Source organism: Anoplopoma fimbria, chromosome 16 (genome assembly GCF_027596085.1).
Source record: "Anoplopoma fimbria isolate UVic2021 breed Golden Eagle Sablefish chromosome 16, Afim_UVic_2022, whole genome shotgun sequence".
NCBI lineage: Eukaryota > Metazoa > Chordata > Actinopteri > Perciformes > Anoplopomatidae > Anoplopoma > Anoplopoma fimbria.
The window spans coordinates 18,135,197-18,160,819 of record NC_072464.1 but is presented as its reverse complement, the minus strand read 5'-3'; the positions used below and the strand labels follow the sequence as shown (position 1 = coordinate 18,160,819).

The 25,623-nt window shown below is 40.1% G+C and overlaps 1 protein-coding gene across 2 annotated transcripts in view; it reads right to left on the bottom strand.

Annotated features, from left to right (window-relative positions):
- stxbp5l (syntaxin binding protein 5L) overlaps positions 1-8,923 on the bottom strand; it is a 118,329-nt gene extending 109,406 nt beyond the window's left edge. For both annotated transcript variants that reach the window (XM_054615401.1, XM_054615402.1), the window contains exon 1: positions 8,756-8,923. In XM_054615401.1, the coding sequence (XP_054471376.1) occupies positions 8,756-8,923 (168 nt within the window). The remainder of the gene's footprint in view (positions 1-8,755) is intronic.
- Positions 8,924-25,623: the final 16,700 nt, after the last annotated feature.

The window sequence follows — 25,623 nt, the reverse complement described above, 5'->3', positions numbered from 1 at the left end:
AATTTAAAAATGTTTTAGATAGTAACTGTAGTTATCTGTCTGTGAACAAATGTGGTTAGCTTGAGTGATAAGCTTGCACACTAGTAGTTTCACCACATGTATTCTTCCCTGAATAAAGTCTCTTAATTACACTATTGCATACACTGTTAAAAAATCTTGTACGCACATTTCACGTGAATTTCGAAAAAGAGAAGAAACTTCTGAAATTTCTGTAACGAGCCGTGTTTTTCTATTATAGAACGACAACAAAAACATACGAAAAACCTCAACTCAGGCTTCTGCATACTCCTCTCATATACTTCCAGAGAGACATCAAGTATATGAGGTTTGTCAAGAGCTTGAGAGTAGCACTTAAGAGCAGAGAAGCCACTATCCACTCAGAGTGGCAAGGGTGAAACTGTATGTTGGGTTAAAGCTTTGCGGCACTGCAGTTCCAAGTGGACTGTTTTCCATAATTAAGTATTAAATCCGTACTCTTGCTCTTCTACTGAAACGATGTTTGTTTTTGCTCATATTTTCTCCTGCAGTAAAAGGCAATTAATGTGTGCATCATTGAAATAGATGTTTCTCTGCAAGTAGCTTGACGATTGACAAGTTAAAGGATGCAGGGACAACAAAAGACGGTGTGTTTTACTCATGAAGACCATCTGCAGAACATCTGTGTAATTTGAAGCATTTATTGCATTTAATGATTTTTCTGTACAAAATCTATGTTGTGGGTCAACAGTGGATTTCCTTTCTCCTCAGAACATTGATGTAGCCTCTTAATCACAAGCGACAACGATATGAAAAAAGAAAAGGGTTGGGCTCTGATAGTTGCCTAGAGTTGTTCTCCTTCATAACATCTATGGTTATAACTTGAATGGTAAGGATATAAAGAAAAATAAACAGGTTTTACAGTTTTCTGTAAGAAATAAAAGAAAAATTGACAATAATTTGTTCTCATTAGGAGCATCGGATCACACAAAAAGAGGAGTTATGGTTGATTAATCGTGCAAAGGGAAAACCGACTTCATGAGAGTGAAGTGATATACAGTTGAGTGAAATGAACGGCTGTTTGAAAAAGCACACTTTATTATATTTGCACAGCATGAGGTGAGGCAGGCAGTCTGCTGTCACCTAGACAGAATGGACAAAGCAGTTTGAAAGCCCACACAAAACCAAGAGGTGGTTATTTCTCTTTCTTGAACACACACTGCCGCATTCAGAACATTGACCGTGTTTCTGTTTCATGTTTCTGCCGTTTTGGCTTGTTTTTACAGCACCATCGTAGCATACATACTCTGTCTCAGTGGGCTCTACTGCTGCTCTTTTCAACACTTTAATAACAATAATTTCACTTTAATAATGTGCTTTTTACTCATGCCACAGAGACCAGTTTGTAAAATAGAAGGGTATAAAAAAGTGAGTCAGGCAGATGGATTCTCAAGCACAAAAGCGAAAAAAATGGATACTGCAGACACAAAAATAGACACACACAAACAGACACACACACTGTACTTTTTGGAAACGATTCTCACTTGTATACCGTTTACTGATCTCTCCACTCCTATTGCTTTTTCAGCATCTTTCTCCTTTCAGCCTGACTTCAACTCCCCCTTAATTGATCCCACACTGTGGCTTCTGACAGGGAGTTGACACATGGTAATGTGAGACTAGCTGGAAGTCAACCCACTGAGTCATCACACCCAAGAGAGCTCGTGGGTCGCTTCTGAGGGAGTGAGGTGATGTCATTTTCACAAGCCCTATCATACATCCCCTAACCTCTGATCTTAAACCAGGAGTTTTACAAAAAATGTATTCTTCAGCGAAATATTTATGCTGGACCAACTGGAGAATTGCGCTAAAACCATTGTGCTAATGGTTAAACATACTGCTGAGGATTTCAGCATTTACTCACAACCCTTGTTTAATACTGAGGAGCCAATTTGTCAGTTAGCAGCACAGCGATTAACAAGTCTCCAGGATCAATATACTGAATACTGTCTATAAGGAGCGTTCAGAGTGTTGGGGGAAATTACTCATCGTGTAGAAAGCAAATTAGTTCCTCATACTACCAGATAAATTCACTTGTGTGTAATAAATCGATTTCATTATACAATACAAACTATCTAACAAGCTAACATTGTAAAAAAACATCCATTGGAGATTCTATTGACAAAATCTGATCAGGTTTATTATTGGACATATAAATAAGTTACCTGTCAAAAAAAAGCACACCATTTACTACAATAATATGAGTGTGCAGTTACAAAACCAGGCATCGTTTTCTCTAATAGCCACCAGGGGGCGACTCCTCTGGTTGCAAAAAGAAGTCTGGTTGCATAGAAGTCTATGAGAAAATGACTCTACTCCTCACTTGATTTAAAACCTCAGTAAACATTATAACTCAAGTTTGTCAGTCATTAGTTTCCATTTTCTTCAATACAGCATGATGTTCATTTAGTAAATTATGGTCCCATTTAAGTAGAATAGTCGGTAAAAGAGGGAATGCTTTAGGGTGCGGCTACCTTGTGATTGACAGGTCACTGTCATGCCGTATTCTGGTCCGAAAATTGTCTGTGTTTTTGTTTTAGAACTTCAACCCTTTAACAACGTTTTTTTTCAGTTCATGAAAGTTCATTTGAACATTTTGGTCGCCTACAGATGTGTTGTACTCAGCTTCACCCTCTTGTTTCCAGAATCAGAATCAGAGTCAGAATCAGAATCAGAATCTTTTTACAATAAGCGCAGTGCAATAGTACAAGACAAAGATACAATTTGAAATATAAAAATTTACAATAGAATATGATAAACAAGCACTTCTGGAGGCAAAAAATTAAGATGGGGACAGCCAAAGACCAAGATGGCAACGGATAAAACGCCAACCTTGAAGCTTCAAAACCATAGTCCACAAACCAATGGATGACATCAAGGTGACTATAGCCACTTCATATATACAGTCTATGGGCAGTACTTTGGCACGGTGGTTCATTTACCTAAATGACATGACATTGCTAACATGCTGGTGTACCAAAATCCTTGACAAAAATTAATCAGGACTGTTGTAGACCAAATAATAGATATTAGCATGCATCTTTCAGTCCATTAGTCCTATTAAAATGTCCATTTGTGTTCCTGCAGGGCTGGCTGCATAATGTGGCACAATCTCTATGTAAAATGAGTCATTCTGTATCATTCTGATTATCCTAATGGACATGGTTTTCTTTTTACAATGAAATCTAATTTGAAATGTAAGAGTGCTACTGTTTTAGATTAATCATTTATTAAAGGAGATTATGTGAATAGGGGTCAAGATGTATCAGTCGTGCAAATAACGATTCTTCTCTCAAAGAAGCAAAGGTGAAAGTGGTGTCATGTAACTGTTATGGCAAAGCAAAACCTCTTAGGGAAGATTTATCTGTGGATGTTTGGGCGTACAAAGTGTTTGACTTTGACACTGAAGAGCATTTTCTCCTAAAATACTGTAACACTCATGCATTACATTCCGTCGCCTTTGACTTTGGGTTTTTAAAAATGGTTTGTCTCTGCAGAAACAAGTGTGGGTACAGAGCTTACGTATCTTCCGTGCTTTTGCAAGGTTCTGAGTGGGCATGTAACAATTTTACAAGTGACTGATCACAAAGCTACAAAGAACCAGTCATAGATCGCACACATGATTGTTGAAGGATCCTGGCATAGTTTGTACTACTTCTACATCGTTATAAGTCACAAACCAAAGATGCATTTAAGTAAGTGCTCTTCTGTCAGACTAAGGCAACACTATTTTTTCACATCCACTTACATTCATCTGTGACTGAGAGTATATTCAGAAATTTCACTTAAGGGGGCTTGAACCATGTTCTACACAGCTACAACTAGCACTAAATGGATATGAGTAACAGAACTTTTCATTGATTCTATAGTCGCTTCTCCACTTTAGAGAGGTGACAGGGTAAAAAAAGATAGGCTCATGCAAAATGAAAAAATTCATCTGAGGTAACGACTTCCCAGAATGCAAATGACTGTCACTATGACAGACGCTGGCAATAATTAGCATCAAACATCTGGCTGTAAGTGGTTCTCCAACTGTGAAGAGATTCTTTTTTCCTATATATTTGGTAATTCAGTGCAATAGCCTTACTACTTTTGCAAATCTTATATTTGTGATTGGGCCCCCTTTTTAGAGCACACTATTTTAGTTATTTTTTTAAATGTTAGATTCAGAGGCAGCAAGAACAAACTGTGAGCACAACATTGACTTTGACTGTTTTAGGTTTATATGGTGAACTTGTAAGTAAAACATTGCCTTAAACATCAAGCAGATACAGATAAACATAAGCATTCATTTGGAGTTGTGGTTATGTCCACCTGGTGATTGTAATCCCAATAGTCACTAAAGGTGAGCTCTGTTTTGGTCTCCACCAATCCGATAGTGGAAATTGGGAAATTTGTTCCTATTTAACTGCTAAATGCTTCATAATGTTCACCAGCTATTTGTAAATCTGTCTGACAGATGTTGAGCAGGTAGTTTACAGTGGGATTTTTTGGTTTGCTGTTTTTTTTAACCCAGCTCCCTGAAAGAGAAAAATCAGTAAAGTTGTGCCTTGAATACCAAAACAATGAGCCTCAAAAAAACAAAACCTAAGACAGATTGCAGAGTCGGTTGATACTCATCTGTCGGTTTATCATTGCAAGTAACACCTTTTACATGCAAGTTGCTGATGGAAAAATATAAATTAGAGCAGCATAGGGCGGGTTGTCCACTAATGGAGGATTGGTGGATTGATTCCAGGCTCCTCCAGTTCACATGTCCAAGTGTCCTTGATACTGAACCCCAAAATTGCTTCCGAAGACTGTGCCATCATTGTGTGAATGTGCATTCATTTTGTGCCTGATGGTCGGATGGCCCCTTGCATGGCGTGTATGAATGTGTCTGTAAATGAGTGACTGTTGGCATGTAGTGTAGAGTGGTTGGAAGACTAGAAAGACGCTATATAGATCAGTCAAAACAGATCCATGATTCAAGCTGTTTATGGCAAATCCTGATCCTGTCATCAGCATGCGGCACCAGAGATCATGATTGTGCAATATTTTCTAGGTATTGGTCTCTCAGTTGGACAACCCAATATGGCATTCACTGAAATAGCCCACCCCAGTCTAGGGCTTGGCAAATTTTCCGAGACAATATTGTGCATACAACTCTTGTTCAGCCTTTATTTGCACCTTTTTGGCCTTCCCGTCTGGTCATTTGCTCTGACCTCCCTCACTGTCAGAGTATTTTCATCTACATTCCTACTGCAGACAATAAGTTTTCTTTTTGTAAATTCTCTGTAATCTCCAGACTCCTTATCTGACCACATATTGTGCACTTTTGGGTTCTGCAAGTTTGAAATTGCAGTCAAACAACCTCAACATAGTTCACGATATTTTGCCAACTCTGCAGTTTTGCTAGACTATTTTTGAGATGGGGCATAGTCCCGTTTTTTTTTTTTTTTTTTTGGCTCCTCTTGTTTGGGTTGCTGTACTGTAGTTTCAGCCAGAGGGAAAGTGCTGTTTGTATTCTAGTTTTTTTTGATAATCATGTTTGACATTTTTGGGACATGAATGTTTGAAGAGTTTTGTGTTGGAACCACTTCTGTTTTTGGGGGTTTGACAAGAAACAACCTGATTCAAAACCTTTTGGGGGAACATGACTTTGGAATGTAGGGTGTTTTGAGAAATGCAAACCAGTAAATATATAAAATCTGCTTGGCCTCAACCATCATTAAGCCTCCTGTCTTTCTTCTGTAACTTCAACACTGACATGGGGTGCGCCAACTACAATAATACCTTTTCTTTGTTTTCAGACAAAATTGAAATAATAGGGTTGGTGACGAAGCTAGTGTTTGGCCACAAAAGTAACAGACAGAGAGACAAAGAAACTTCCCGTTTTCCTTCATTTACTCCTTCGGTCTGATTGAGATTTCACCATAACCTTGTTTCAGCACCTCTGCTAATGGGTGCTACAACATTATTCACTACAAGCACGTAGAAATGCTGTAGAATCCAAACCAAATGAGTTGTTGCATCTTCCCACACGCACAGTAAGGACAGGAGTCATGACTAACTTTGAGAAGTTAGCCAAGATGCCAGAGCCTCCTACACACACTGCACCAGCTCACAGATTTATACCCCTGTTAGAAAGTCAAGATCCAATCTAAAAATAGTTGGGGCAATAACTGGAAATGGAAAATGTAGGTTATTGCCTTGTATTTGTCTCTGCTGTGTTCATATGAAATACAAAAGAAAATGTATGTGTCATTGTTTATTGGTTACTACTAACATGATTTGGGCCTATGTGAGTTGGATATACATTCAGGAAACATGCTTATTCGCTTCAAGCCATTACCTCTACATTTACATATTTTTCATTTAAACCTGACTGGGAACTAACCAGTTTCTGCTGCGTATGCACATATTTCATTGCTTAATGAATGAGGAAGAAGGTCACACTAGACATTAGATGGATCTCTGTGTGTGCATGTCTACATCCCCCATTCTGTTCGGGATATCATCAGAAACTGTAGTAGATTATGAGAGAAACAATAACAAGGCGGACTTCTTTCTACTAATCCAATAAAACACTGACTTTATTCAATGTTTACTTTAAGATAGTGTTCCATAGTTTTTAGAATGTTTTTAAAGCTTTGCCTAAGGTGAGTATTATCGTCAAGCACAAGGTTGTCACGGAGATTAAGGCCCCGAAACATATCTTTTTAGCAAAGGATAATAGATATGTGATGGGCATAGTGGCTCAAATGTGACAATACGAAGGATCAATCACACATTTTATCTCTTTGTCCCACCTTGAACCCTGTCTGCACCAGGAAAAGCAATTGACAGACATAACAGGTGCAGCTATACAGCCTCCTCCCTCCCTCTCCCTCTGTCCCTGACTCTCACACCCTTCACACACACACACACACACACACACACACACACACACACACACACACACACACACACACACACACACACACACACACACACACACACACACACACACACACACACACACACAGATACAAACAACCTGTACCTGCTGCACAGACTCAGAGAAGAAACGTCATGGTGGTGGTAATGGAGGGGATTTTTGTACATTAACGTTTTTTATGAGGGGCTCTCTTGATTCAGGCTCTTAAAAAAACAACCATGTATTAAGCCACTTACTGGAGGAGGAGCAGCTTCCTGCATGGGACCAGGGAATCATGCTGTTCTTTTCCAGCACTTTCTCCTCCCTCCCTGTCTGCCTGCCTGCCGAGGGTGCTCTGCAGCATCCCTTTTCAAGCTTGTGAATCAACCTTCCTCCTCCTCCTCCTCCTCTTCCACCAGCTCCTTGAGCTCCCCCCCCCCCCTCCACCCTCCACTAGTGCCAGTCTGCCCAATAATAATATAGCTTCGTAAACAACCCAGTTTCTCGTGGCTTCTCAATGAATTATTCACAGTTGCATCCAAAAACCCACCCTGTTTCTTTAAGGGTGAGGAATAATCACTGCAGTCAGCTCTAAAATGCATCCAGAAAAAGGGCTGCAATGGGCGGCAGAGGCTGCTATAAATACCCCCCCCCCCCCCACACACACACACACACACACACACCCACCCATAACCACCACCACCACCACCAACCATCAACATCTCCCTTATTCTCCCTCCTCCTGGGTGAAAAGCACATCAGCTAGGACATCTACTGCAGGGTCCCTCCGCTGGCTTGCTGTGCACTTTTTTTTTTTTTTTTTTTAATGCAAGGGAGGGACACCAGTTATGTCATCGCTCCTACACCACTCCTGCCTGCTTGCTGATGCAACAATTCGTCGACTGCCTTTGGTTTGTTTATATCACATGTGTGCACGCTACAGCAGCCTGAACAGCATGCTGATGGCTGGGCGCATGTACTCCAGCTATACAGCACATACTGGTGGGAGCTGGAAGTGTATCCCTAAAACTGCACACACTCCTGCATGCCGTGCACACTGTGTCCGTGGAGGATGAACAATGGGTAACACATGGAAAACGAGCAGTTATTTGCCATTAAGGGGTCGAAACAAAAAGCCACTAAGAAGAACAAGCTTTTATCTGGCTTCTCTCTCTCTCTCTCTCTCTGCTGTTTTATCTAAACATTGCCTCCATTCTCAGTGTCATTGGAAACGTGGAGCTGCCCGTGGTGCTGAACTGTCAACAAAAAACAGAGAACAGCAGGTCAACAAATCTGGCAGCAGATGAACTCATTCCAGATCCAACTTTTACGGTCCCTCTCCACTTCATCAATGCCTGACATCATTTTCGCAAAGCATCACATGTGTGAATCAGGATTTTGGGGGAAGCCAGAATCAAATGTGTTGCATGGTAAATGGTAAATGGTAAATGGACTGTACTTGTATAGCGCTTTTCTAGTCTTCCGACCACTCAAAGCGCTTTTACATTACTAATCATTCACCCTTTCACACCCATTCATACACTGATGACAGGAGCTACCATGCAAGGTGCCACCTGCCCATCAGGATCTATCTAATCATTCACACCCATTCATACACCGATGGCACAGCCTTCGGAAGCAACTCAGGGTTAAGTGTCTTGCCCAAGGACACATCAACATGGACTGCCAGGGAGCCAGGGATCGAACCGCCGATCCTCTGATTGGAGGACGACCCTGCTCTCCACTGAGCCTGGTGTTGATGTACTGGGGTTAGGATGAATTTAAAACCAAACAAAAACAAAAACCTCTTCATCTACCCACCTTACACAGCTGAAAGTTTTCCGACACCAGCGTCTCCTGGATGTCCATCTCCTTGGGAGTGGACGCATTTGTGGGAGTCCCGGCCGCGCTGCCGCACGATGGGGATCCGATAGTCCCTCCCGGAGAGGAGGTGGTCAAGCCGTCCAATACCTTCCGAAACTTCTTCATTTTTTCTATGTCTCTTCTGTGTATATAAGGTGCTGAGAGAAAGAAGACCGCTCTGTCTGTTCTGATTTGTTTTCCCAGAGTTCACGGTCTCCTCTCTGATGCAAAATTCCCAACTGGTTTAAGTGACAGCTGGAGAAAGACAGACGTCGCTCCCTGCAGCAGCAGCAGGGTGGAAGACCCACACGGTTTCTCTCTCTTACGTGCAATTTAAAAAGTCATAGAGGCACCTCATCTTGTCATCTCTGGCTGTTGTCCACACAAAAAAAAAAATGAATTCACCACTCTCTGATGTGAGGATCACAGCCGATGTTGCAGATGATCGCCTATCTCAGATCTGAGCTGAAACTACTCAACTTCATCTTTCCTTCTGCATCCTAAAGTAACGTCCACTCCCGGGGTTGGAGAGAGAAATCCCACTCCTCAACATAACCAGGGAGCCGAGCAGCGACGTCTCTGAACGTATCAGACTGAAGTGGACGGATCAAAAGAACTTCGAGCAGGTCGATCCCCTCCTCCTCCTCCTCCTCCTCCTCCTCCTCCTCCTCCCAAAAAAAAAAAGCACTTTTAAAGCGTTGTGGTTGCCAGTAACAGGAAGAGAAGGAGGTGGAAACAGACTGGAGACGCAGAGGCAATGCAGTTAAACGCGGATGGAGTCCACAGTCAGGCCGAGAAAACGAGACAAGTCAACCATCGGGGAGGAAGAAGAGGAGACAAAAAAAAAGAAGAGTCTGTTGCGATGACGGTGTGAGGTGGAGGTTAATCTATGGATGGATGAGGGTCGGGTCTTTGTTTCTCTATCATCCTGCTCTGTTTCTGCCTCGCTTCTCTGCAGTCCAGAGACAGGAGACGGGAGCTGTCCGCGGTGCTGAAAAACCATGATCATCCAGCCCCGCCTCCCACCACTCTCTCTCTCTCTCTCTCTGTCTCTCTCTCTCTCTCTCTCTACCCCCCCCCCCCCCCCTGCCTATCTCTCCCTCTCCAAAAAAGCTTTAAATCAAAGATACATTATGATTAAGGAAACGAGAGTGACGGAATAGTTCACCAGAATGAAACAAAAGATCATTCAATATTTATCCTCCCATACCTTTATAGAACTATGTATCAAACATTACATTACATTACAGTCATTTAGCAGACGCTTTTATCCAAAGCGACTTACAGTCAGTAGTATATTACATATCATTCACCCATTCACACACTGATGACAGGCTACCATGCAAGGTGCCACCATCAGACTCTAACTAACATTCATGCAACATCCAGTCCACACCGATGGCAAGCCTTCGGGAGCAACTTGGGGTTAAGTGTCTTGCCCAAGGACACATCGACTGCCGAAGCCGGGTATCGAACCACCGATCCTCTGAATGGAGAACTACCTTACTCTCCACTACGCCACAGCCGCCCCAAACAAAGTGTGGTTAAGAAGGGAGATGTCCGTGTTCCTGTTGTAGATTGTTGAAGCCCTGAATGAGAGCAATGTATTGTTTTTTTTGTAAACTGCCTCCATTTGCAGCCGTTCATTTCATGCCAGTTTTCCTCGGTAGACTCCATCAGCAGGATCTCAGGAGTGAGATAATGTCCATGCATTGATATCAGCACCAGCAAAAATCGGAGCTACTAATTCAAACGAAAAACAAGAGGCCGATTTCACATCATGGCGTTTATAACTTCTCTTTACTGGATTTTCATATTCTATTTTGAATTTACAAAGCGTTTCACCTTCTAAAAGCCCCAAGAAAGCTTCACTTGCATGTGTATTTTCCCCCTCTTTTTAGAAAACAAACAAACAAACATCAAACATATAAACTGCTCCTTGAAGGTGCTACAATGCTCTGGACTTACTTACATCCATGTCAGTTAGAAGTGCACTGAGATATATAGGTGAGTTTAGGGCTAAGGTCCCATAGGTCCCCACAGATTGTGTTCCGGCTACATGACACTTATACTTACACTTTGAGCAGAGTGGTGCTCCAAGTACAACCTACTGCTCCACGTTAGTAAAACCAACTGAGGTACTGAGGTGGAGCAAAGGGGGACAGTTTAAAGTTCCTGGGATCAGCATCACAATGGACATCACACATCTCCATCCTGGTGAAAAAAAGCTCATAAACGTCTGTAAGAGGTCAAAAAATCATGTGCTAAGTTCTCGTTAACTTTTGCAAAGGAGCAATAGAAAGCTTCCTGAATAGAACACATTATAATCCTGTGTTGTACAATGACAACAAACAACACCTTAAACCTTAATGGACTAAAAAATGGTTTTGCATTTTTAAATGTCTAATAACCACCAAGAAATTATCCTTTACACTATACCACAAACCATTTTCCAAAGCCTACCGTAAGTGTTTGGATTGCTTTTCTATCTTCCAGGAAGCCATTGGTTTCATTTCATTTCTGGACATAATGAAGATTACATAGATGATAGGTAATCCATCACAATGAAAGTTCTTTTCATCAGCATTACATTGCATGTTTTTTGGCAGCCAAGAGCGCTGCACTATATGTCGTGAGGAAATCAAACCCGGGAAACCTAAACAAACATGGATGTTGTGAAAGGCATAATGTGATTTCAACAACTTCTCGCATTTGTGATTGCAACCCACTCAAGTCTCAGATGTCGAAGCGTCCCTGAATCTACCAACACAAAGACTTACCATGCAGACCCAGTGCCTGCAGGCTGCAATTCAGATGGAAATGATCGAATTTAAAGATAAATGAGCCCACACTTGATGGCGGGGGAATGTCAGACATTCCACAAAAAAGAAAAGGAATGAAGGAACAAATTTTCTATGTATGTGCAATAAAAAAAAAAAATCTATGATAAACCATAATTACTTAGTTTGAATGCTCAGGACCGATGATATTGCATAAGCACTTACATCACCAGCTTCTGCCCTCTGGTGATACTTGATGTTACGGAGTCAGAGCACAGCACACATGGTCGGGCTGTCCCATTCTCCAATCTGAGATAAGAAGATAAAAAGACTACACTTTGTGGTTTGTGTCACTAATGTGCTGGCAAGACCACACACTCTGCAGATGTCACAAGCTTTACCCAAGAATCCTTCTGACTTTGAGGTCCATTCGAGAGTTGATTCTCTGCACTTCTTCCTCTTATCAATGGTTACCTTTTTTATGCCTTCCAAACCCTTTCAAAAATAGTATGAGATGAGGAAAACATGACCTACCAGTAAGGCTGGATAATGCTTAAAAATGACAATGGCAGTACCAAGAAAAATACCTTTAAAGTGATACTGATACCAATAGAGTACTTCAATTGATACCCATCAGGATTGAATGTGAATTGAGGCAGTGTGTTTGTCCCACTGGCTAATGGCTGCTGCACTGCATAGCGGTCAGATTTTAGTGGCTTTGTGACAATGCAATCTGTGCGGGTTGGAGTGGGCAACTCTCTCGCACGCCAGGCATACATAGTACTGCGTTTTCACTTTTCAAATTGTTTGTCAGATTGTATTTGATTTATTTTGTCAGTGTAATTCAATAGTTCCATATAAATTTTGCCCAACACAACCAAATATGGCTCGAAAAAAATATGAAAGATTTGTATGATAAGGAGAAGCTCCTGTGCCCATATTTTATAAGATTGTTAGTGTCAGGATGATTCAAAATGTTGTTAGCAGTGGATTATGTTAAAACGGTATCTCATGTATTAAAATAATGCTTTTCTAGATCTGGGACCCATATGGATCAACTGCAGGTATCGTTTTACTTGAGAATTTTCAAAATTCAAGTCCCAATACCCAGCTCTACTTACCAGTGCTCATAATAAGAGATTTTTGATAGCATATGAAATGCATCAATATGGTCCCCGAAGAGATTTCCTTTGGAGTACCACTAGGAAACAGCGGACCCATACAAGTAAAAATGGCTCTGCAACTATAAGGCCTGGGGGGGGGGGGGGGGGGGGGTGACTATAATCATCTGCACAAATAGGGCAAATTTGATTACTTTCAAAGTTTCTAGCATGTTGGAGGTCTATAATGACTAAATCTTGCCCATTTTAAACCCAATTATCAAACCCTACTGATTTTCTTTTTGCTCAGCTCTAAATCGAAGTAATTTCAGTGTGCTGATGGTTAGATACATGCTGGGCAGGTGAAAGCAAAGAATACATGTGAAATATAAGAGTCCTTCCAATACGTTATGATGACCATTCTATATATGAAGGAAATGAGGAAAATAAATCGAATTGGGAGAGGGTTTGAAAACATTTTGACCTTGAGCCATGACGTGCAGACATCTGAATTTATTGTGTTAGGTTGTGTTTTTGATATTGTATTCTGTCTACATATAAGATACAGTTTTCTCTGCAGGGGCCAAGGCAGAAATGAGGTGTCAATAAAGGAGCTCAGACTACCACACCAACAAACCAGCCCATTAGATATGTTACTTGTTCCTCGATTATCAGGGACTCAACCTCAGGGGCCTTTTCACAAAGGATGTTGAGAGCTATCCACATAAAGCTACACAAAGCTGCCCTCAAAAGCACTTCTATCATTTCCGTTTAATATTTTTTGTTGAAGCGATACAAAGAGGTAGTGGTTGTTTGTGTGTGTGTGTGTGTGTGTGTGTGTGTGTGTGTGCCATGTTTGTGCACTGTTTGCAACACCTCAAGCAATGTGGGATGGACACAAATGCAGAAAGTGAGCTTGATATTGTGTTCAGCACAAACATGCACCCACAACGAGCTTTGTTTTGGATGGTACATGGTAATTAGGCTGCTGGCTAATTAATGGCCTGAGATAATTTGTGGCTTTCACTGAAGAAAAAACAAAACAGAACAGACATAAAAACATAAAAACATAAAAACAGGAATGTTTAGTAAAGTAGATGATGAGTGTTACATAAGGTCGCTGTTACTTCAATTGTCATACGTGTTTTTCTCAGTTATTAAATGTCTCCTATCTTGTTCCTTGTTTGCAACGGAATGTGTGGCAATCAAGATCAATCTGAGGATGTTCTAAAGGCTGTTACGATAATTATAACTCACTACTGATTGAAGAAGAAGGGCAGGTTTGAACAATGGTTCCACTAGCGACCTCTGTATCATGGGAATACAGACCCTGTCCTCAGTCAGCTTCGTCTCCGAGATGATTTGAAGAGGCTGATTCATTTTTAAGAACAGATGTAATTAAAAGTCTGTCGAAACAATTTAAGGTCAGAGGGAATTTGTGAGAACACACGCACACACACACACACACACACACACACACACACACACACACACAGACACACACACACACACACACACACACACACACACACACACACACACACACACACACACACACACACACACACACACACACACATCAGGGCCAAGTACAGTTGACAACAATTGATTAAGGCTGAGTTCTTTGCTGATTGTAATTGACAAACAGTCAGGACTGCCTAGAACCCTTTGGGCCCATGACATAAGGTAAACTCAGAGAGCTAGTGCCTATAAAGAGTGAATATAATCAAGCACATTGTACATGTGTGGCAATCAAATGGTTTGTCAAAAGCTGCACTCCACAAACACTACATCTGACAGGCTTTGTGAGAGGAATAACTAGTCAGAATTTTGCAATCCAAGAAAGAAAAATCAAAGACCCTTTAGAGGGGAAAGACGAACTAAAACTAACCAATCATTTTGAGCGATGAGGAGATGGTGGTAAAATAAATTCATTGAGATAAAAGATTCCACATCACTTGTACTATCTTCCAGGAGGCAGACAAAGGACTGTGAACAAAGCCCATTGACGAACATGTGGAGGCCACTCGTCTTTACAATTAGACGGCAGTGCAGATCTCGTTCTTCTTTGGTTTGGTCTCAAACATTGCCTTGACATTTTCTACAGACATTCATGGTCTAGAAACATTAGTATTATCGTGATCCCCTAAATTTTCCTCTTGCGTCTGAATGAAATTTCTCGACCGCTATTGGTTTGATTGTAAGACATTTTAACCCACTCAAGATGGAAGGTAACAACTTTAAATACTGCGTTATTGTGAGCATATCTATTGCCTCCACATGGCTCTCATGGCTAGCAGCATAAGAAATCAACAATTTACAACAAATGTAATCATCCTGAGACACTGATGGCTCTCTCAGTCTTCTTTAAGAGACAGGCCCCTTGTTGTCCAGTTTAATTTCAAACATAACTTTAACAAAACCAACAAAAAAAATAACCTTAGCACAGCACCATAGAACATGAACAACTCAGATTTAGCTGGTATTGAGTGTTAGTCGCTGTATTAAAATAAATGCCAATCATTTTGGGAGTGATAGCAGGTTCCAGTCCTGTGTTTTCAATTTTTGATGGTGGGCAGGGCTGACCTTTGGTTTACATTTAGATCACACATTGAAGCTTTAAATTATTGATGTCTTAAGCTGTATGTGGAATTTTAATGTTGTCTTGGTGGTGAGCTCAAGCCAAACTGCCTATAAATGTATCATATTTATAAGATAATATGTTTTAGATGGAAACTCTTAATCTACAAGTTTGGAACTAAATCTAATGAAGAGGTGCTGTATTGTCTTTCTGAGATGAACTAAAGTGGAAGAAGTATAAGATTGAAATAATCATAACAATACTCAAAATTGCATTTCTGAGCCAGACATACATAGCAGCTCAGATACTGAATGTTACAGGATCTGTGTACATTTACACTAAATGAAGGGAATACCTCACTTTCACATTAAAAGAAAACAATTACACTTCCCTTTTTATAGGACAGGCTGAGTGGATTACAGCCAGGAAATAAAGGGCATGTCCTCTATAATTGTTCTGGGAATTAGGGGTTCAAGGTACATGCAGGGAGTGAGCTCCACAGTTCAAATAAACCAACACATTGATGGTTTTACATATATTTATTCTAGTATTTCTTGACTGGATATATTTACTGTGCATTCGATATCTTTAAGATAAATAAAACAATGGATGATCACAATTTAAATGCAATACAAGAAAAAAAAAAGGTAAGAAAATACAATAGGTAAGGAACAACAATAAGAGAAGCTTTTTGAAAATTCTCATTTATTAAAAGACACATTAAACAGAGCGCACCAGCAAAATACAAGTTGAGAAAGAAAGGAGAAGAAGAGAGCTAGAAATTCTTCATAAATCCTTTTATGTCACAAAATCCCATGATAAGCGTGCAAGATATCAATTACATTTTTTATTGACTTATACTTTTAAATAATTCATTTATAGAATTTATTTTATGAATAGAAATGCATTGATTGGAGAAGCTGGAGTTGCTGCTGCAGTGTACTGAAGGCTGCATGCAGATTTCGGTGGACTGACTCAACAAGGCTGCAGAGGCCATAACATGAGGAAGGGATGCTTAGGAAATGAATAACATCCAGATCGTTATTTACCATATGTACTGTGTACCTTGTAAATGAAATATGAAGGGTTTCCATGTAAAATAGAAACATATTGACCAGTTGGAAATAAGCATATGAAAACACAAACTCAGTCTGTAACTTTTATAATTACTTCGACGTACCCCATGGACACCCCTCCATGCCATGCACCACCACCACCACCACCACCACCACCACCCCCAACTGGGCTGATTAACACAGACTCAGACCACCCACCAATCTGTTAACTCACTGTGGCCCAATTAATACCGCCGGGGTGATTTGATAAAAGTGCGCAGGAGCAGAGTTAAGAAGCAGGGTGAAGCCACGAAAAGTTGTTTTTTAATCAATTTCCAATTAAGAATTCATTGCTGTCTGTAGGACCACTGGTAATTGAGTCAAGTGGAGGAAGTGAGGGCCAGATAGGCGGGGCTTTCCTTCAGGGACCGCTCATTTCCATATAAATGAACTGGTAAATGAACGCCTGATTTTCAGGATTCATTATTGACCGAAAGGCGAATATGAGTAATGACCACTTTCGTTTTTTTTACTTAAGAGTCCTGATTTCTTTCTCATTCCTAAGCTGATAAAACTGTGTTTGATATTTCTGAGTGCAGATGTTTCTTATAACACACTAGGACAGAGCAGTTACTCACCGCCCTTAAGCAAACACAAACCTTTTAGTGAAAGAGCTAGTGAGAGTCACAACGAGCCCGAGGACCAGATGGCATTTACGCATGGTAACTATCAACTGAAATGAGTGTCATATACTTGTAAAAAAAAAAAAGACACTTTCTCATTTCCTCGTCTCTGTGCCTACTGCAGGGTATTTGCTAAAATACACAGCAAAAAACAAACTGCTTGTGTGATTTACAGTAGTACTATTTCAAATATTTCATTCTGATATACTCAATAATCAAATATTGTGTTGGGAAATAAACTGCATAAAACACAATCACAGATGCAATGTGTGATTTCCTGGTGTTGTGTTGCAGTTTACTGGTATTGATCCAGTCATTATTTACTGAATGGATCAATTGAGCACATGTACAGCATGTTTCCAAAGACAACAAACCACCAACAAAGCTACCAAAGCCACAGCTCAGTGTTTCACCATGGCAATGATAACCTGATTTATATAACTTGGAAATCAGTAAGGGAAAGTCGACTTGTTTGTCTTGGTAGAGATCCGTTCTTCTGTTGCTGTCAACTGCCCTGTGATGTCTTATCTTGTGTCTGAGAGCAGCTAATTGCACACTGTAGGTGGTCTTATTGATATAGTTCTGTTTCTGTTGTTAAAAGGACAGCAAATTTAAAAAACAGACTGCAGGTGTTCAAGGCCCCCTGATTACTTTAATTCTTGGGCTGTAGCATTTAGACCCAATCAAATCTTTGTTTGTTGTCTGACACCATGAACATAAAGCTATGTCACGGAAAATATCTGTAGCCTGTCTTGTTAGCGATTGAAGATTTGGAGGAAAGAGGTTATTGGTTTCTGGGTGTTGAAGTACTTGACCGTGATTGTAAAAGGTCGACAATCGTGGTTTTTGCTTAAAATGATAAAACAAAATTAATTTGGTCAATGAAAATTAAAATTCATTAAAATTGAGTGTTATCTTAAAAAAGCTACAGTATGAAAGTAGCACAGTGTACAGTGTGAGTCCCTCAGTTTTTACGTGAATGGTTCTTTCTGTTGACAGATACAAAGTTCTTAAAATAATGGTGTGAAAGTTATTTTGTTAAATGAAGTTAAATGCAGGGATGTTGCAATTGCGATTGCTTGATGTTTTTATGATTTTGCTAATGGCCTTTTCTTTACCTCTTACTTTGAACATCTTTATCTCACATGTACAAATACATACTTATTAAGAATTATAATAACAGAAAATGTCATCTACCCCATATTCTTAGCACACATAACATTTTGGCATTAGGCAACACAAGCCAGACAGCATGACAGCTGGAGGACAAAAAGAGGCACAAGATCAATCAATCCGTCCCTCTTCTGTTCTCCTTTTGTCTGAGGAAACATCCCCACTGAGTTCTTCTAATCCTGTGGTGTGGCACTGTCTACCGAACATGAAGTAGAAAAAACAGTCAGTGTTAATTCATTCCTTTTTAGGTGCTTTTTATGACAGTGGACATTGTATACTCATCTGTTCCCACTTCCTTGTTAGCCAGTCCCTTTTTGTTCCTCCTCAGTTCCTTTGTTGTTTCTTGGTTTGCCTTTTTAATATTCCGTTGCTGACTGGCCTTTTTTTTACCTGTCTGTTACCTCCCCGCTGTTCCTGCCTGCTTATTTTTGCTATTAGGGTATTTTCATACAACTGCCTGCTGACCTGTGTTTGGTGTTACAAATGTGCAGCTTCTTCTTCACACATTTATTGTCAATCATTGGATTACAACAGCCAGCTGTGACCTTGATCCAGTGACACCATAACAGCATTCCTTGTCACCCTTCAAAAATACCTTCTAAATCAGATAATGGATCACAAATCTAACGGTATGTGTGTGACACAGTGTCATCATCTCACATACCGCCGCTGCTGTGGACCAGAAACTCCATCGTTTTTGCCTCCTTCTCCTGTAATCTCTCCCCGGCCGAATGCAGCTACGACATCGGGAACCTCAAGCAGGAGTGGGGGAATTAGTTGGAGCGGGCAGAGCAGCCATTCATGTCTGGACAGACAAGAAAAACCCGGAGTACATCCGTTTGGCAGCAGGTGGGCTCTGTTTTTTAATGGCTTCAATTTCTCTCATGACCCTTTGCTGTTCCTCTGTCACCGGCCTCCCACCTTCAGACGGGAACAAAGTCATACTTTCCGTAGGCGACTGTTTTTCCAAATCTGCACTTCTCAATGGTGGCTCATTTGCTGAAGGCTACATGTTTTTGGACGGCTCAACCCAGTGGTAGGTTTTCGTGCAGCCGCTAATCAAATACCGTTTGAGTTTTGTCTGTTTTGCTTTGTGTGAGGTTTTATAACAGAGGGTCATTCTAGTGAGATAAAAGGTCAAAGAGGAGAATGAAATCAAAGTGAAAGAGTATGAATAGTTTGTAAATTAAAATTCAAAACATTTCACTTTGCCAATTAAAGCTCATTAACAAGATGTGCCTCTAAATTGCTGGGCCGACGCTTTAACATCCTTTTTTAAATGCCAAGTGATTTTAAATTTGGATTGCCTTATAGAGAGGTTGATCAAAAGCTTCAGTTTACTGAGTCATTTGGCATTTTTGCCCTGATCTATCAGATATGGAGATAGGATTAGCAAAATTAGTGTGACGTGTGGAACTTTATAAAACTCATTCCAACACGCCTGCATTAAAGCAGTTCAAATAAGGAGAGAAACCATCCATCTACATTAAAATATAATGATTTGATTCAGAGAAAAACAGCAAATAATTGGAGAATAAGGACGAGTCATTTTTAGTAAAATTATTCATATCATGATTCATCCATTTGCTGGGCACTTATGGGTGACTGGGTGTTTTGACTTGATGGGTGAATCACTGTGCCATTACATCAAGTAAAGACAGCATAATATCATACCCCCATCCCTTTATATTTCTTAATGGATGGAGACAAACAAATGGAGCCCCAGCTCAATGCAATACACGTTAGAGATGAATGAGTCATACACTAACGAATACTTTCTCTCCAGAGGGGCCTGAAAGTTTAACTTTGCCAGGCGACAGAGACGAGACTTTTGTTTGGTGGCATAGAAACAAGTTGGCATATTGAGGAGGTGACGTCAGCACTGCAGACCTGTGGGACTTTTCCCGTAGGGCGTGGAGGTGGGTGGAAGAGGAGGAGGCGTAAAGCCCAGACAATAAAAAAGAAAATGAAATAACAGAGACACTAAGTCCCAGTAAAATATATATTAAAGCTCCTTTTTCTTTTACTGCATTTAATGGCCAAAGACAAACAAGCAGGAGCAAATGAATCATAAGCTGTTATAGCGGAGAACTGAAATTCCCTCAGATGATAGTAACTTGGCTTGAGGTACAGGAACAGTGACACATAGTGACAAACAAAAGCATGTGGAGGAATGGAAATGCAGCAGTTTCATCACTGCTCATTGATTATGCTCTTCCACATCCCTCAGGCTGCAAGGACTTCTGGGATATCTTCAGAGGCGTGAGTAAGTGTAGTAGGAGTTGTAACTGTTTTCCTGTGGACACCTTTTACATGTACACACTGTTAGTTCTGTGCAGATGTAGCTTTTGATTTTGTCCTTTCTGTATCGAAATGTATTTTTATATGTCTGAGTATGTTTTGAGCATTTTATGTCTTTATGCGTTGCTTTACAATGTACTTTTATAATAATAAAAAAAAAAATAGAAACCATATCCTATTGGTTAATTCACTACAGACAGAGACTAAATAAAATGCATTCATCCTTCCATTCTGACACTGGGTAAGAAGTAAAAAAGGGAAAATTCCTCAAACACTGATCTTTGCTATAACACAAGGTACAATGTCGCTATAGTTTAGGTAAAAAACATGAAGAATGTTAACACCAAGTGTAGGTATGGAGGCATATACTGTTTGTCAGACCGAAATAGATACACCTCCTCAGATGCATTACTGTCCTTGCCTGGTGAGGATGAGTGCGGGGACTCTCATGAATAAATAAGATGAATAATGGTTGTTCTTTTCAAAATGGATGTGAAATGCTTGCACAAAAGGTTAACTGCTTCTAAATAAGGACAGATGTTTGTCATGGTTGCTTTGATAGGTGCTCAACATGGTTAACAGCAGCAGAGCCACCACTAAAGTCCAGCCTTGCATGTACACAACAATAAGCTGCCTGTTTTTTAATGCTATATAGTTATGGTTGGTTTTCTTATTCTTGCAATTTTTTCTTTACTGACCCTCTTCTCTTTCTTCTATGGTTAGATATAGAAAAAAAAGAAACGCTGACACTTTAAGAGCATCTAATATATAGTGAAGTAATGTCACTATAATGTCGCTATAATGCAATACTAAAATGATTCTGTCTGTTTCTATAATATTTTATTCATGGTGGATTCTTAAAGTTTTTACTTATTTATTATTCTTTACTGTGTGATTACTTATTTATAATACTTTTTTTTCTTTTTACTTATTCCTCTTGTTTGCACTATCCTCTCTGCTGCTGTAATCCTGCAAATGTCCCCGCTGTGGGACTAATAAAGGATTATCTTATTTTATCTTATCTTATCTTATCTATCTGAACAGAGAATGAAGTCTCTCTTCCTCTGTGTGTGTTGTAATTAGAGCTTCTCTGTGCTCTGTTTGCATAGCCGGGCAGCTGTGCACGCCTTTAAGTGCATGTACGTGCACATAAGTGTGCCCCACTGGCTAGCTCACTGCCTCCGCTTGGCCCTGCGCTCATACTGTTAGAGCTGTTAGCACCATTAGCTGCAAGCCACCCGCTCAGCCATCGCCATATTGGGAGCCGTGTGGAGGCAATAGATATGCTATGGATTTTTTATTTAGCACCTTTTAAGTTAAAAGTCCCTAATGATCAAGACAAAGATACAAATACACTAGAAAACTTGTAAAAGCTTAACTGTAAGGTAGAGCAATTGTCCCAAATATATCATTTTACAGCCTTCAGCATTAAGGCACATGGAGTTGTTAGGGCATTACTTTTACCAGGCAGTTAGGAGCTTCAACAGCATAGTGTAAAGTGTGCAGTGCTACCTCAGTTCAAGATGTAGTGGGCTTGGTTATATTTTAGATGTTCAGCCATGTTGAATTAGGTCAGCTGCATGCATTGCTTTCCAGCTGAAGCAGTGCTGTAGATGTTCTAATAAAGTGGTAAGTAGAAATCAATAGCGTTAAAGAGAAATTTGAGTTTGAATGTTAAAACCACTCATCTTTAATCTTAAAAACTCCTCCACCCGCACGTTCCAACGCACATGAAGATGAATGGATGGATCAACGGATGGATTAAATACTCTCAGCTACTTATGAGATCTCAGATTTCAAAGAAGGCGATGAAAGAGAGTTGCAGGCTGAATGACAGACCGACAAACAGGGTCGATCATTGAGTCGTTAATCTTCCGTCTTTATTGGATGAAGAATGACAGAGACACCTCTAAGCAATCGATCCTTATGTAATCTTCTCAGGCAAACCTCGTGAAGCATCAGTCATACGACTGGCTTTGAGAGTCTCCGCCCACACACACACACACACACGCACACACAAAAAGAAAACAGCTATATACCACACCCTTCCAAATCCTGTCCAAGTGAAATTATTTATAAATGATTTATTCCCTCCTTGTTAAATTATTCTCTTTATTTCGCAAACAAATGAGCTCACATGAGTTTATGAACATTTGTGTCCAAATCAGTAGACGTTAATGCAGAGAGGAAAAACAACAATAAAGGCGTCCACAGGAGAGAGCTGACAGTTAAACGTTAAACTTCAGTACTTTTGTTTGAATTCATAAATGCACACAAATCTATTACCACCTTGCACCACGCCACATCTGAACTTCATTTTTTACAGCTTTGTAGATCCCCTACGGTGTTCGGCTCGCCCTCCTAACCCAACCTCATCTCCCCGCACTCAGGCTTGCCTCGGCAGATCAATAGCACAGCATGAGGTTAGGTTTTAATTGAGCTGTCTTGAAGGGTGGGGTATGTTTTAATGAGGCCAGGTCCTGTTTTCATCCTGACCTTTGAGGCTCTGCCCTACAGGTGTCCATCCTCTAACTTAAAAGGAATATATGGACTTGTAGAGCGCCAGAGGTGTCAGGCCTCACCAAGCTCCTCTGCAGAGTTGACATTTTCACCCGAATCTAATACGCCCATAGTGAGTTTTGTTTTTACACAGGACCTGGTGTACCTATCACCAGTGCTATCCTCCAGCATGGTGAACAGGATGGTCTGAGGTCACATATAAATCATATATACGGTAATAGAATGGTATGTGAAGCACTGCTCACCAGATGTTGGCTAAGCAACCTTATTTCCAGTTCCAATTGTTAAATAGTAATTATAGAAAAAGCTTTTAAAGCTAAAGTATCAACCAGCAGGTGTTCCTATGTACAAAACTCCTTGAGGCTGCTTTTAATTAATCTTTGGCCTCTTGAGTGGTTACCTACTTACACAGCAGAAAAGGGGAAGCATTAGCAATCATTTGGAATCATCAGGCCACCTGACAAATACAATATCTGCCGGTTTGTTATTTCATTTTGTGTTCTAACCATCTCCTGAGATAAATATTAAGCTAATGGACTATGTTCACCAATCACCACCCACTAAATAACTTTGCCTGTCCGCCTTTGGAAATGGGCAGGTAGCACACACGCTAATCTCGAGCATTTTTGCTTGAAAAGGTTGCCTACATGGGGGTTGGTGTGAGAGCATACGGTACAATTCTAAACCAAAACAAGAGCTAAAAGAGGCTAAAAACTGGGTTGTTGGCATTCTCAATGATTTTGGATTTTGAGAAATACCTCTCATGTACCTGTCTGATTGTATCTGGCTATGAGTGAGGTGTGAAATACCATATGATAGCCTGTTTCATCTTTCACAGCCCAGCACTGGTGCAGCCTTGATGTGATAATGGACAGCACTTCAGACATGTTCCAGTTCCTATGAGTGATGTTCACAAGTCTGGAGGGCTGATATTCAGGTTCAAGAAAAGCCATTTTTATGGACCCCCGTTGGCTTTATCCACTGTTGCAACCACGATACAAAATGAGAATTTTACACATGAATACTGTGCAATTTTGTATTAACATTGATGTCACCATACATGCTCTTGAGGAAATAAACCCTTTTGGTGTTAATGGACTTCCCTCCAGTGCCACCTTCAGAAAAAAGCCCCCTCTTCCCCATCCCTGCTCATGTTTGCTTCATTGACCATGTTTGTTATAAAGCAACGTATAGTGATTATTACAGCCAATAGTGAATGGCTGAGACATACAGCTGGCCTAGGGCTTGTTAGACTTCTATTTCACAATGTTGGGCTATTTTTTAAATGTCAGCTTTTATTGTTCATTGCATCACACTGCAATTTATAAAAAAAAAAAAAACTGGATGAAAATCCATCTTAAATTAAGATTCACATGAAATGGAAACAACTAATTATTGGTTATTTTCTTATATTAACTTGTTTTTAAAAATCTGGTAAATATTGCTCAAAAAGACAAAAGAGAGAGGGGTGATGTTTCTGCAGCAGGCCCCATGGAAGGTGTAAGATTTAACATTTTATTTGAAAGGCCTGTTTCCTGCAAATGCCAGGCCCACGTCTGTATTCAGACTCTGGCTTTGAGGTGAAGTTGACCCCCATTATGAGAAGGTGACCAAGTGCCGTGGGTTACTGAGGTTACATAAAAACAGTCATTATTTGGAAAGCCACATAACAAATTATCCTAAATCCAGCTGGAGCACATCTGGAGGAAAACTGGGAGTGTGTTTGCCCCGTAGGGACTGCCTCATTGAATAATTGTCACCTGGATGTGACCAGACAAGACAGGAATGGTCTCACTGGGAGGACATCACAAGGGAGGGGAATGCTATGAAATGCATGTTATTTTTCCCAAAGCCTGTTAATCTTTTTTTCCCCCCTCAATTTCTCCTGAAATCAAATTTTCACATAATATGAACATGTCTATGATTTAGATTTTTCCATCCACCTCTATAATAGCTGTACCATCCTTGATAACAGAATAAACTAACCCACTGACAAGTCTGAATAGATTTTGATACGCATCAGATACAATGGGTAGTATTTTTTTAATTTGTTGCATATGTGGTGGGACCATTGGTGTTACTATCACGTCAGGAGGCATTATACTGTGTAGAGAATACAAGTCAACAGATGGACAGTAAAAAGAAAACTTAAAATAAATGTATTTTCATGAGGCTAATATAATTAAGAATGAAAAAAATTATGTACCACCCTTGTTTCATCATAGTTTTCATCTTATATCTTTTGCTGCTTAGATCGTTTGATATAAATTCTCATTTAGAATGGTAGAAACAAAGGTCCATAGTGTGGCATAAAGTTATATCCAGACACATGAGCATGGTGTGGAACATTGAGGCCCAACTGTAAACAGCTATGGGGTATAATTTAATATTAGTATAATTCCAAACCCTCTCACTAGAGTCTGTCTTGTCCACTATCTGAGAAGACAAATGTCAAAGTTCCTCCTTACTTTTCTATTCTATATTGTTTTTAAGTGTATTTGCTGGTTGAGTCTATGTACACATTAGTATATGTCCATGCATACTGCTGTACTTCAGTATTTTTTTTATAACTTGTTCAGAGTAACAAATGTTTTACTGTAATCCACTACAGTTCAGCCATATCCACTTGTTTC